The sequence below is a fragment of the Zalophus californianus genome, chromosome 7, assembly GCF_009762305.2.
Source record: "Zalophus californianus isolate mZalCal1 chromosome 7, mZalCal1.pri.v2, whole genome shotgun sequence".
NCBI lineage: Eukaryota > Metazoa > Chordata > Mammalia > Carnivora > Otariidae > Zalophus > Zalophus californianus.
Genome location: NC_045601.1, coordinates 12,204,052 through 12,217,411, shown reverse-complemented (window position 1 = coordinate 12,217,411; position 13,360 = coordinate 12,204,052). Strand labels below are relative to the sequence as shown.

Here is a 13,360-nt window from a genome sequence, read left to right as displayed (position 1 = left end):
ATCATCTTAGGATAATTAGGGACATGCCATAGAAGAATTTCCCCAAAAAGAGACTCTGAATTTTGCTTCTTCAAATAAGGCTGCATGGGCAAAAGGGTCATGAAAGAGATATTTCCATGGCTGGAGTGCATTGTCTTCGGGTTTTTCTTGAGCAATACCAATTTTTTAGCCTGGTCAACATGGTGGATGCCTATTTCAACAGGGTAGTACATGATCTAATATTTTGATCAACCAGAACAAAAGGGGTAGGAGGTGGATGATGGGAGAGGAATATCTTAATCTCTGCAGGTGGATTTCTGGAGCTACATTTTTGGTTTTCTTTTTGTTTCCCACATGTGCTGCCATTCTGTGCACACAGATAATTAGCATTAATGATGTCACTAGCCATGCAGGTCTGATTATGAAATTAGCTACTCTGCCCAGTATCTGATTTGGCAAATCAGCCAGGCACATTGTGTGCCAAAATACGACACGGGAGAAGAGATCCAAAAACAATTTGCAAGTTGAAGATGAAGACATCCAATTTATAATCCCTCGATTTAGATGGCACTTCACATTCTTTATGATTCCAACACCAACAAAAAAATATCTAATCATGAGTTGCTTTAAAATTTAAAGTATCAGGGTTTTAACAGCTTACTGCATTTCCTGTTTAGGTGTATTTGTTACGTTTTGCTATAAACTAATTAAGTGGCATCAGTTTTTCCACTTGCTCATAAACTCTTAGCAACATTTATGAAAAAATAGCTTTTTAAAAAAAATAGTGAAACTGATGTTAACATTTGGCAGAAACTTCTCTCCAGCTCTTTTATTAATAGCTTTTGAAACAGAGTGTTCCTGATAAAGTGATCGGAAAAGGAAGGACTTTTCAGATGAGAAACTAGGTAGCATGCAAGGACTCACTGTGTGGAAGGTTCGGATGGGGTTGAGGTAGCTCTCATTGGGGGCGTTGCCAAGTTTGGAAAGCACAGCGAGAAGTCCCTCTGCATGGGCTGACTGGCTCCAGTGGTAGCGCTGTAGGTTGCACAAATGGGCGACGATGTGGATGGCTACAGTTGAGGAGCTGACATCAGACATGCGCCATATGGATTTCTTCCTTTATGGCTACTCAGAAACACAATGCCTCTATGGTCAAGTTTCTCTGTTCTGGTTTTTGTAATCGCCAAAGAGTGATTTATTTGTGCATCTTTCACACTGTCTTGAATGGAGTGGATTGACTAGTTCTAAAGGTATGCTGGGATTAGCCACAACTATTTTAATTATTTGAAGAAATAAAGTAAATCTCAATTCCCCTTAATTTAATTATAAACACATGCTCCCTCTGCAAGTGGAATAGGTATCAGGACGTTACAACATAATTATACACATGTTCCATTATATATATATATGTAACTCCATATTTTATATAGAACACATTCTGTTTTATATATATGTATATAGATTCCATATTTTATATCTTATGTAATATGTTTTCCAAGCAATCACAGAGCATTATTCTAGAGTACTGTATTTCATATATATGGACATCTGTGCATATGACACATACGATAGATACCAGGGAAGAGTTTTTGTTCTCTTTCAGACATTGTACTTTCTATTCTTCCTTTATATATTTCACTGTATATGTATATTCGCTCCTACACATATACACAATATCTTTACATGTGTTATTCCTAGAGGATAGAAATAAGTTAGTTTTTATAGAACTAATCCTCTCCGTATATTCTGAAGAAGAAAACTCAGCTTTCTAATTCTGAGAATTGGTGATGTCTAAACTCTAAATGAAGAGAACAAACTCAGGAATACAGCATAACTTAGCCTGAGGAGCCTGTGCCCAATGCCACGCTTTTCTGTCTTGTAAAATCTGTGGGGAAGCTAGCAGTCACAACATCCAGACAAGGACCTCCTCCTGATGCTTTTCCTGCAAATGAAAGCCCTATTGGGTGACCCATTGATACCAGCCATTGGGACCAGATTCAAGTGTGAAATGAGAATTCATTACCCAGCGTGTAGATAACTTCCCATTTGATACCTTTTTTTCCCCCCCTCCACCATGAAAAGCAGAAGTGACTACTACTATTATACGGTCTCTACACATTGTAGGCAAGTTCTGGAATCCTCCATGGCTGTACATTGTGGGTTGAGGTGCTGGGAGTTGAAAGAAAAAGGAACAGCGAAACTTCTGAGAATATTGGTGGTATTTTGGTCCCTGTGGTCCTAATAGCAGACTTATTTAGAAATACCATCTGCTATTTAGCTTTACTCTCTGTCCCCTGAGTTTCTTTGATCAGAGCCATTCCCTTTTCTGCTCTGCAAAGTTGTTTTCATGCTTTAAGACCCAACTCAAGAGTTGTTTTCTATCAAAGTTGTTTTCAATTCCACAGGCACCAATGATGCCAATGATACAGCAATGATTTAATTATAACATTTCCCAGACATTATTGTTATGAGTATTTTATTTACATCTATGTTGCCCAATGGACTCTCATGCCTCAAGATTTATTCATCTTGTAACCTCAACACTTGGCACATTGGTTACTACCAGTATATACTTAATAAGAATTTGCTGAGAGACAATGAGCATACAGAAAGAGAAAGGGTCAGGAGGTTGTCTGCAGACACAACATTGTTGGAGTGGTGTTTTCCCTGTTAATACTTTTTTTTTTTTGCACATTTTCTTGCACCCTTTAAGTTAGAAATCAATTTGAATATGCTTTTGGTTGAAGCTCACCTAAAAAGGCAAAGCACGATGATATTTCTGGGTCCATGATGTTGACTGTCTCCTTATAGGTATGGAGCGAGTAATACCAAAAAGGCATTGTATTTCTTCCTTATTTTCCATTTGTCAATAAATGTGGCCATGTCTATGAAGGGGCTGCCTTGTTTAGTCTCAGCATCCATAAAGCTAGAAAAGTTTGTCTAGTAGCCATCTCTCCCAATATGCAATATATAAAATGGAAACTATTTGCTAAATTGAACACAAACATGTTCAGCAGTATTCTTAATTGCTGTTTTCTGATAATTATATTAAAGTTTTTTTTTAAGAGGTCGTATTTCTCATAGCTAACAGATATTGAATACTTACTATACTCCAAGCAATGTTATAAATGCTTTGGGCATATTATCTCACTTAATCCTCAGCTATTAGTCTTACTGCCATTTGACAGACCAGTATTCAAAAAGTTATGGTGCCGGTAGTCCATTAATGGCAAGAGTGGGATAAACCCTGTTTGCCTGAGTCCAGAGCCCCATTTTTGACCTTTAAGTTATATTGCTTCTTTTCACTGATTAATAATTGTTACACTTTACTGAAAACCAATTTCTCCTGTGGGCTTAGCTAAAACTCTTGAATGGTTCACTTGAGTCTTTAGAGTCAACGAGCTCCTAAGACCAATTCCACCCACCTCGTTGCAGGTGGGTGGAAACTCTCCCTTTACTCTTTGCCGCTTTACCCTTACCCCTCTGCCTCTGGCTGTCCCCAGTTCTCCTCCGTGGACTAAGGCTCACCAGACAGAGCAGAGCCGTTCCCATTTTACAGACGTAGATACTGAGCTTCAAGCCAAATTAAGTGACATCATTTCCAATCCCATAATCCACTGGTGTCTGCCAGAAAGGAAGTACAGGATAGGTTCCGTGTCTTCTGCATTTCATAGCATTCTCCTCCTGTGTAAGGAGTTGTTGATCACAATCTATTTTCTATTAGATTGATTTCCACATGAGAATTTGACGCTGTTAAACTAGATTTAAGTACATTTATTGAATGAGCAAGGATATTGAACTATTTATTTATTCTTATTGCCCGGTCTCCCATAACAGAGCTGAAGAAACTAATGAAGTAGTATAAGAAAAACCAAGATGCCTTTTAAGAGGTAGCTCCTGAGGGAATATGTTGAAAACTACTCTTTCCAGCTTTTCCTCTTTTCAGGTACTTTAAAATTCATGACTGAAATGCTCCTTTGCTCCAAAGGCCTCCATTTTGTTTTCTTTTTTATAGGTAATAAGATAACAAGTAGGCTACCTAATTTTATTTACCTCAGGAATTCTCAGAAGGAAAACTACTCGTGCCCATTTGGTTTGTCTAAACGTTTTATGTCCTCTGAGGGCTGACCCTCATTTTATTGTGATCTTGGCTTCGAACTAAAGGGATCCCACCCACCAACGCCATGGCGGCTGGGACTTGGTAGAGTCCCAGGGAGATACAGATTTTCTGTTTTTCAGACATTATATGTTCTATTCTTCCCTTTACAGACTTCAGTTACTTTATTTTATTATTTTTAAAGATTATTTATTTGAGAGAAAGATTGGGAGAGAGAGAGAGAGGCAAACAGAGAGAGAATTTCAAGCTGACTCCACCCAAACGCCAGGCTAAAAGTTGCTATAACTGGGTCTTTCCACAATCCTATTTTCTCACCAAAGTACTTCTACAGTTAAAAGAGAGCAGCAGTCTTGGACAAACCACAAATGCACATTTAATTGGTGTGTGAACTTTGGAGTTCAAATAAGGAGCTTTTATTGAAGAGTGAACCAAAAAATCATAAAGGCTACAATTAGAGCCAGTTGCCCTGAGAAAGTTTCTTTTCCTTCTTTCTTTCCTTCTTTTTATTTTTCAGGAGATCAAAGAAAGCATAATTGAGGGAGAATCTTGGAAGGGCGGTCAGTTCTTGCTATCTTTCTGCCTGCCTGTCAGTGATAACAGTCATTTTGGAGTTAGTCACCTCCTAATTAAGCAGCCTTCAGAAATAAGGACCGAGGGACAAATCCTGGCATCTACAGCCAGAGCCTGGCCCTCAAACTTTTAAGTTGGCGGTCTGATTTTCGCAGGAAGGCACGGTGACTATGGCGCCCTGTGCACCCCGCTCATTTGTAAATCACATTCAATTATCCTAGACAGGATGGGGCAGACAGCCTCCCTGGAGGTCCCAATGCCTTCGGCAGCACTGGATTAGTAGCAATCCTTTAGGGACCTGGTCGTGAAGAATTTGGGCCTCTGGGGCAGCTCTTTATCGGGGGTCTCCAAGTCTTTCTATTGAGTACCCGCCTTCCAAGCTCACTCCTCTCAACCTGTCTCTTATGCTTATTGAGCTTTGTAAGCTAATTTTAGCAACTCATCAGTAGCTGCAAGTGGGTAATTGTTACCCCCCTGGAGCCAAGCAGATGTAAGCCGCCTGGGTCACCTCCCCCTTTGAAGGAAGCTTCGGCTCACGGTACTACTATTCAGTTGGAGGGTCTTTTAAGGTCCACTGTGGACCACAGAGTCCAAAAAGATCCACATGCATAAGAATGGAGGGGCTGTGAAACTGGGATTTTTATACCACTGGGGTTATAGGTCCCTGAAAATGATTTATTAGTGGTTGAAGAATGCTTCAGCAGCTCTTATCAGAGGCAGGCAAGCGGGAAGGCAGGAAGCCAGAAGGAGAGTTTCTGTCACTGCATTTTCGGTGATGCCCTTGATTATAGATACCATTGTTTGTCTCGCCCCTCCTCCCCAGCCTACTTCCACCAGGCTCTAATTACATCCTTTAATGATTTGACCAATTAAAGCCTGCAGTTCAACTTAGAGAGGAACCGATGAGAAATTAGGGGCTGGCACGCAAACTTCGATGTGGATGCACTTCTTCCAAGGTTACACACCTCTATTAAGCCAGTCGGCTATTTGAAAAGCAGCATAATGGGCGATGCTAATAAAATAAGCACGGGGACATTTTCAGCGGCTCCCAAGTGAATATACCAGAAGGACAAAATGTGAAAAGCAAAGGGATATCTATGAAACCAGGCTTAGCATTTTTTTTTCTTCTAAAAGCGCAGTTGCCAGCCGCATTTCTTAGTTAGTGTGAAATGTAATAATTGCTATGTCAGGGTTTGGGAGAAGCAGAGAGCTCTCTCCCCCACCCTCCTGCCTCTGCCGGGAATGGAAACAGCCCCGCGCTGCCGGTTGCCATGGTGGTGGGGGATGAGTGCTTTGCTCTCAGAAGCAGTCTGACCCCACAAGGGGGAGCCCGGGGATGTTTGGGAGCCCCGCAAAGCAGTGGGGGTTCAAGCAGAAGAGGCCCCCGAGGGGATATTTGATTCTCTCCAGGGGGGGGAGGAGGGAGGGAAGGAGGGAAAAAGAGCATCCTGCTTCCTCCTGTTGCAGCAGAATGTGAATTTATCTTGGACGACTGGCATCATTTTGAAACTCTTCCCTGCCCACACCCTATGTTTCCTCCCGCCGCCCCGACCCAGCTGCTGCTGGGTCCCTGAACAACTCTGCGCTGTCTTGTACCTTTCCCACAAATTCCCCCAATCCCTTTTGCTGGCTGGCTGACTCCTGCTCATCCTCAGGTTTGACTAAATTTGTTGAGGACCTATTATATGCCAGGGACTGGGAAAGCCAAGCCAGATAAGGCACAGCTCAGCCCCTGAGGCGATTGGAGTCCGGAGAAATTTTACTCTGTAGTAGGAGGTGTGACTGAGGCTGAGGCCAGCCGGAGAGGTGGGCTGACAGCTTAGACCCAGAGGATCAGGGGGAGCAGGCCAGGCAAGGAGCTCTGGATATGGCAACTTCTTATCCACTGAGGAAGGAGAGGAAGAGCATGTAACACAAAGGGGCTAACAGGAGCAAAAATACAGACTACTCAGGGACCCCTGGCTGGGCATTGCCAGGGGGGAAGAAGCAAGGGGGTATGGAGAGAAATGAGAGTGGAGGAGGGGGCAGGGCTCACTGAATGGAGCCCACCGGCCATGTTAAACTTGGAGGTGATTCTCTTTGCAATAGTGGCAAGTGGATGACCCCGTAGTCTGTGGTTTCCAAGAGACATCCTGACAACTAGTCTGCACATCTAGAGATGAATGGATTGTATTCTTGTTCTTTTAATTTCATAGAAGAAAAGGCATAAAAAAACTTATCTGAGATCACAGGACCAATCAGTAGCAGGGGAATAAAATAATTTGGTTGCCTGGTTCTAGTCAATTGCTGTCCCTGCTAAATTATTGCTGCCTATACTACTTTCAGGTTATAGCTTCTCTTAGGGTATCTCGCACATGCGGGACATTCAATATACGTCACTGATGCATTTATCCTATTGATCTAGGATTACACAGAAAGAAATATACATACGCAAAGTTTAAGGGCGAAGTAATTGCAAAACATATTTTCCTTTATTTTTTTGCTTCCTTTTCTGATGTGTTTTGATGCTGTGGGTTTTTTTGGTTCTTTCTCTCTTTCTCTTAGAGTTTAGTTCTGTCTTAAACCTATTGCATAGTGATAATATATTTCCTGCCATTTTACTATATTTTATCTCCTCTTTTAATGCAGGAATAAAGATTCTTAGGATTTTAAAGGAAAGCTAGAGAATCCTTGAATTCCTTCTCCGAAGAGCCTTCCAAGGAGCCGTCTGAACTCCACTCTGACACTACCCACGACAGGGTACTCCGTATTCTCAGGGATCCTCATTCCAGTTTTAGGTAATTTTGAAGGTCTGGAAGACTTCCATATCTGAGCTGAAATCTGCTTCCCAGAGTCTTCATTCCTTCATGCATTCAACACATACCTCAAAGGTTTTTGGCCCCTCCGTGGACGACAGCCCTAAGTAGGCCTTGGCCATAAAGATGCATTAGCTTGTTCTTTGCCCTCCATACCTTGGCTGGTTTTCTCTAGGACATGATGCCTTTTTACCCTTATTTCTTAACAAACTACAAAGACCTTTTGCAAACATTTCCTGGGTTGGCTTAACCTGGCAATGAGGACAATCAACGGGGAAATCTCCCCACATGTCTCACTGCACACCCGAAGTTGTGTTAATTGGCACTCGGGCACTGTCTATCATGTCTTGTTGCTTAATTAAATCCACATTTGTTTTGAGTGTTCTTTTTACTCTGCTATTTTTTATGCATGGGAGGATAAAAACAAATGAGGAAAACATTTTATAGTTAAATTACTTTGAGGGAAACAGTCCTGAGCCATAACTCTTTATTGTGCAGATAGCCTTTCATTTCAATGTATTTGTTGTCCAACAAAACCACAAACAAGTTGGTTATTTCTCAGCTTCTTTTCTTCCTCATCAGAGTTTAGCCTTGGCCCTGGATGCTACTTTTTATTGTGTTTCTCTTGAATTCTCTTGTCTTCTTATTCAAAAAATAACAATAACACTTTGTATGCTCTAAAGCTTCCTATCTTTTCAAGGTCCTTTTATATCCACTAGCTCAGTACTATTCGGAACCCTGTTCACCTGATCTTCCTTTTCTTTTTTCTTTTACTGCCTATGATACAATTTTCCCAAGACTGTGAATGAGATTTTGAGTATAGGTGAGTTTTATTTCCAATGTGAATCATATCGAATAGCACGGTATTCACTGTGCAAGTAGGTATTTATTGTTGTCTTCTCAACAAGCTTAATTATTCACAAATGACAATGGAGTTTCATAAACTTTTCCCAGACAAATTGAAGGCTTTGTAGGGAAGACTGCATGAGTCTGTGTTAGAAATTTAAAAATCCATTTATAGAAGGTTTCTGTGGTCTAATGGAAGGCAAAGATCTATTTCAGGTGAGCCCTTGGTGGAGGGGGGAACTAAAACAAAATTATCAAGTTAAACATTAGGTTTTGTAAAATGCAATGATGAATAAGAAGCACCTACTTGCATTAACGGCTATCCCATAGGCGACCAGTTTGTGGAATTTGAGATTTTTGTCTAATTGCCTCCTCCATGGTCCTCTGCAGCACTGGAGTAACAGAAAATAAAAGTCTTGTTTGAGGAAAAATCGTAGCAATGACAGCATCCTCAGAGCTGAGAGAAGGACTCAGGTTCTGCCTCTATCTATACTACTAAAGATGGGATGACGGGGCACAGAAGTTAGTGGTCATTAACTAGTCCAAGCAGGCAAAATCAAATGGTTATTACTGGCTTTGCTGACATTTCAGCTCAATAAAAGTGAATGAGGTAGTATAGTTCCCTGACTCTTAAGTCCAAATTCTAGAATAAACTTGCTAATCTCCATGCCTCAACTAGTTTAGGAAATGAAGATGGAAACCGTCATCCTCACGGATGTGGTTTAAGTAGTTCTTTAAGTTCTTTAAGTAGTTCTAAGAAAGGCACTATATTCATCTACCTCTAAATATTCATAAAATTATGACAATGATTATATAATAAATTATTTCATCTAGCTAGGGTTATTGACATTCTCATTTTTCTGTATGGCGCATTACTCTATTCAACTCTATTCAACAGGAAACACAGTACCCGACACAGTGAAGTCAATATAATTAGGAAATGTCCCATTATATCTTGTAGGGGTTAAAGGATGAAATCTGTGCACTGTGGTTGTGCATTCCTGGGCTGAGAGCTCAGAAAGATGTGTCCTTAGTGGCATTTGGCTCAACTGCTTACTTGTCTCCTTTCAATTAGAAGTGGTAACAGTTCAAACTGCTATAATACTTCCATCTTTGCGAGTCAGGTCAATTCTATTAGCCATCTTTATCCAGCGGAGCAAACATATCAGGGAAAGGCTGAGCAATGGCTCCAATGTCATGCAGGGAGTGAACGGCAAGAACAAAAGTCACACCGGATGTACTGATTTCTGATTTTTTGTTTTAGCCACTGTGTTCTCTCTTACAAAGAAACAAACTTCAATTCAAACAGAATTATTAGGAATTTCACAGTAAAGTACATCTTTGTCTTCCACGGCACTTATATTAGGACATTATAACAATGGAAATTATATCAAATATTTTAGTACTTACGGTACTTGTCCCTCTCATGAATGAAATAAGGTTTCGACTGATTGGTAATAGAATTAGCATGCAGTTAAAATTCAGGCAGACTGCAGACGCTCTCGCCCAAGCCAGCGTTGACTGTCCATATATAAAGACATAGGAGAAAGATGCAGGGAGAGTAAGGAAGCTGGGGAAAATAGAATGTTTTCCAAATGATAATGTGTAGTCACCAACTCTACTTACACCCAGAATAACTCGCGTGTAAAGGAAAGACTCTTCCTCTTCATACCAACAGAATGTGTCAATAAACAGATAGAAATTCACTCCCAGCCATGAGAGCTAGTGTTGAATGAAAAGAGACCAATCAATACCATCTTCAATCTTTTCTTCTGTTCAAAATCACTTGGGGTTCTTCTTTTAAAGTGAAATGAAGAGCTTCTCAATATTAATCAGACTTACTCTATACTTATTTCTCATAGATTAGTTTTTAACAGTGATTACAATGTTAATAAATTGTTAACTTTATAAAAAAGATTTTAAACACATACGGGTATACTTTAAGGAATTTAATGAAAAGTATAAAACCTTCCTAATCAACATTGCTCTAGTGTTTTAAATCAATGATGGCAAAAGGAGAAATCTTTAAAAACAACTCAGAAAGTACTCTAGAAAATTTCCAATTTCATAGTCTAATTCAAAGACTTCATTTGATTTAGAGAAACATTCATACATTATGCAAAAACAAACTACTTGACTTTAAAAATAATTAAAAATGAACTCAATCGAAAAACAACTTTACATGATTCTGTAAGGATAAATTAAATGTATCTACTGAATGTTTTCTAACAAGTTTTAGTCTTTTACCAAAGTAATACTTCAAGCTTTTTAGCGTTCCTATACAAATTATCTTAAAAATTAAAGACTTTTTAATATATATATTTAAACTTGAATAACAAAAATGATACTTACTACTAATATGATGGAGAGACTCTCATTCAAAATCCAGCACCCCATTGTGACAGATTTGCTCTTTTGCTGTCAGCAAATTATTTCCTTCATTCACCTGAACCTGGATGCTGTATCCTTAGTAAGGGCTTCCCTGCTAAATTATTCTGTCTTTTTGTCTTAGGAAGCACCTACTGGGAGCAGCTCTCAAGGAATTTCTAATTAAGGACTTCTTGCCAAAGGCATATCACTGGGCTGACATGCCTCATGACCTGGGTGAATACAAGGCAAGTCTCTGTCTAATGATTCTCTTCTTCAAAGATCTCTTAAGAAAAGAAAGCTCGTTTTATTAAATTATCCTCATGTACTTTATACCCCATTCATTTTCTACATGATTGCAGTCAAGATGATAATAAGTCTTTATGTAAATTTGAGAAATAACCTCATTGCCGAAGGTTGGGTATAGCAAAACACTTCACTTGAACTTTTCCTACTTTATTTTCTCTACATCTTTACTCCCCCCTCCCTTTTAATAAAAAAATTCCTTTATGGAAGAAATAGAAGGTTGGTAAATAAACATGAATTAAGCAGTTTTTCAGAAGATGGAAAAAAATGAAAAAGATCTTTGAGTATGACTTTAAAGAATAAAGTAGATGATATTTGTGGGATTGATGGAATAAATGCTATGCCCCCCCACCGCCCCAGTCCCACTTGGTGTGTCCATGAGGTAGACGAGAATATTCTTTTCTACTTAGTGATTCCAGGAGGGGCTGTGCATGAACCTGGCCATTCTGTGGTTTTATGTTCCATACAAGAACTATGACTTCTTTGGTAGACAAAGTTGTTCCAATGGAAGCAATTTACTGGTTAGTCCTGGCCCAAGTATTTCATTTAACAATTTCAGATAATTAAGATGAAAATAGGAGGAGATTTGAATCATTTAAACAATTGCCCAAGCTTCTGTTTCTTTATGTGGTGAATCTATTTAGTTGTCCTACAAGAACTACAAAAAATTTAAACCTGGTAGGAACATTAATTTGATATTCATTGACCTAAATAATAATAATAATAATAATAGTAATAATAATCCTAGATTTTAAATAAATAATCCAGGCACCAGTTAAGAAATTTTTGAGTATTGTCCAATTAAATCATACATTAACTCTATGAGGTAAGTATTAAAAGCTCCATTACACACATGTAGAAAGAGGCCCAGTGAAATAATTTACAGTAGAAGCAGTTGGGACTTGAATTTGGTTCTCTCTGAATTGAGCATCTTTATGGTTAACCACTACCTTTCACTGTGTTTTTTTTAATTAAATACTAATATATGGATGTGTACATCAAACATACTAAAGTACAGATATTAATCTCATTCCTATAAACTGGACATATTTAAGCGACAGGAATTCCTTTAATTTAATTTATTAATTAGAAATAAATAAGTTATTATATGTGGTTAAGCATGATGTCTATTTTAACATAATGATAACGAATTATAGAAAAATGAAAATGACCCATATGATCCAGTAATTCTACTGCTGCATATTTACCCAAAGAAAATAAGAACACTAATTTGAAAGGATAGATGTACCCCTATATTTACTGCAACACTATTTACAATAGGCAAGATATAGAAGCAATGTAAGTGTCCATCTATGAAGAATGGATAAAGAAGATGTGGTACACACCCCCCAACACACATACTCACACACAATGGAATATTAGTCAGTCATAAAAAAAAAAATGAGATCTTGCTTGTGTGAGAAATGGATGGAGTATTATGCTAAGTGAAATAAGCCAGACAAAGAAAGACAAATACCATATAATTTCATGTATATGTGGAATCTAAAAAACAAAGCAAACAAACAGAAATAGATTCATAAATACACAGAACAAACAGGTGGTTGCGGGGTGGGGGGCTGGGTAGGGGATGGATGAAATAGATAAAGGAGATTAAGAGATACAAACTTCCAGTTATAGAATAAAGAAATCATGGGGGTGAAAAGTAAGGCATAGGGAATATAGTCAATAATATTGTAGTAACTTTATATGGTGACAGATGGTAACTACACTTACCATGGTGAGCTTTGGATAATGTATGTGATTGTCAAATCACAAAGTTGTGCTCCTGAAACAAAGGTAACATTTTCTACCAACTGTCCTTCAATAATAAAGATTTAAAAAATTAATATATAGGTTATCTTATTGTATGAACCATGTTTTTTATCTTCTCTGTAAAAAGACGTCTTTGGAATCTTGGGTTCTTCAGACACAGGAGAGGAATTGCCCTTCTGGGGTTGGCTAATTCCTAGAGAGAGCAAACAACTTAAACAGGGACACATCTTTGATATGCAAACAAACCATCTAGAACCCATGCCCCCCTAGCTACCTCCTTTATCAAACTCTCTCTCACACACCAACCCGATTTTGTCTCTGCCCTAAGTCACCCCAGGACCAGGGACTGGACAACTAAGGACCAACCCTTCAGTCTGAAGTCTATTGAAATTCTTCAAACTATCCAATCCCAAGCTTGTTCAGCTTGTTCACCCTGCATTGCCCATGTCTTCCCCAAAAACAGCACAATAGAAACTCTGGCCCACGCTCTCCCTCTTGCTCCTTCTCCTTCTCACTGATCCTACTACTGCTTGCCCTGGTGGCCCTGTGGGGTGTGACGCACCCCCTTGTCTTGGGAACTAGAAGTGATAAACTCCTCTTTTCAGGC

The 13,360-nt window shown here is 39.1% G+C and overlaps 1 protein-coding gene across 1 annotated transcript in view; it reads right to left on the bottom strand.

Annotated features, from left to right (window-relative positions):
* NOX3 (NADPH oxidase 3) overlaps positions 1 to 10,704 on the bottom strand; it is a 55,177-nt gene extending 44,473 nt beyond the window's left edge. The window contains exons 1-5 of the mRNA XM_027603243.1: positions 10,660 to 10,704; positions 9,934 to 10,029; positions 9,718 to 9,828; positions 8,615 to 8,699; positions 904 to 1,049 (exon numbers count right to left, since the gene is read on the bottom strand). Coding sequence (XP_027459044.1) covers positions 904 to 1,049; positions 8,615 to 8,699; positions 9,718 to 9,828; positions 9,934 to 10,029; positions 10,660 to 10,704 — 483 coding nt within the window. The remainder of the gene's footprint in view (positions 1 to 903; positions 1,050 to 8,614; positions 8,700 to 9,717; positions 9,829 to 9,933; positions 10,030 to 10,659) is intronic.
* Positions 10,705 to 13,360: the final 2,656 nt, after the last annotated feature.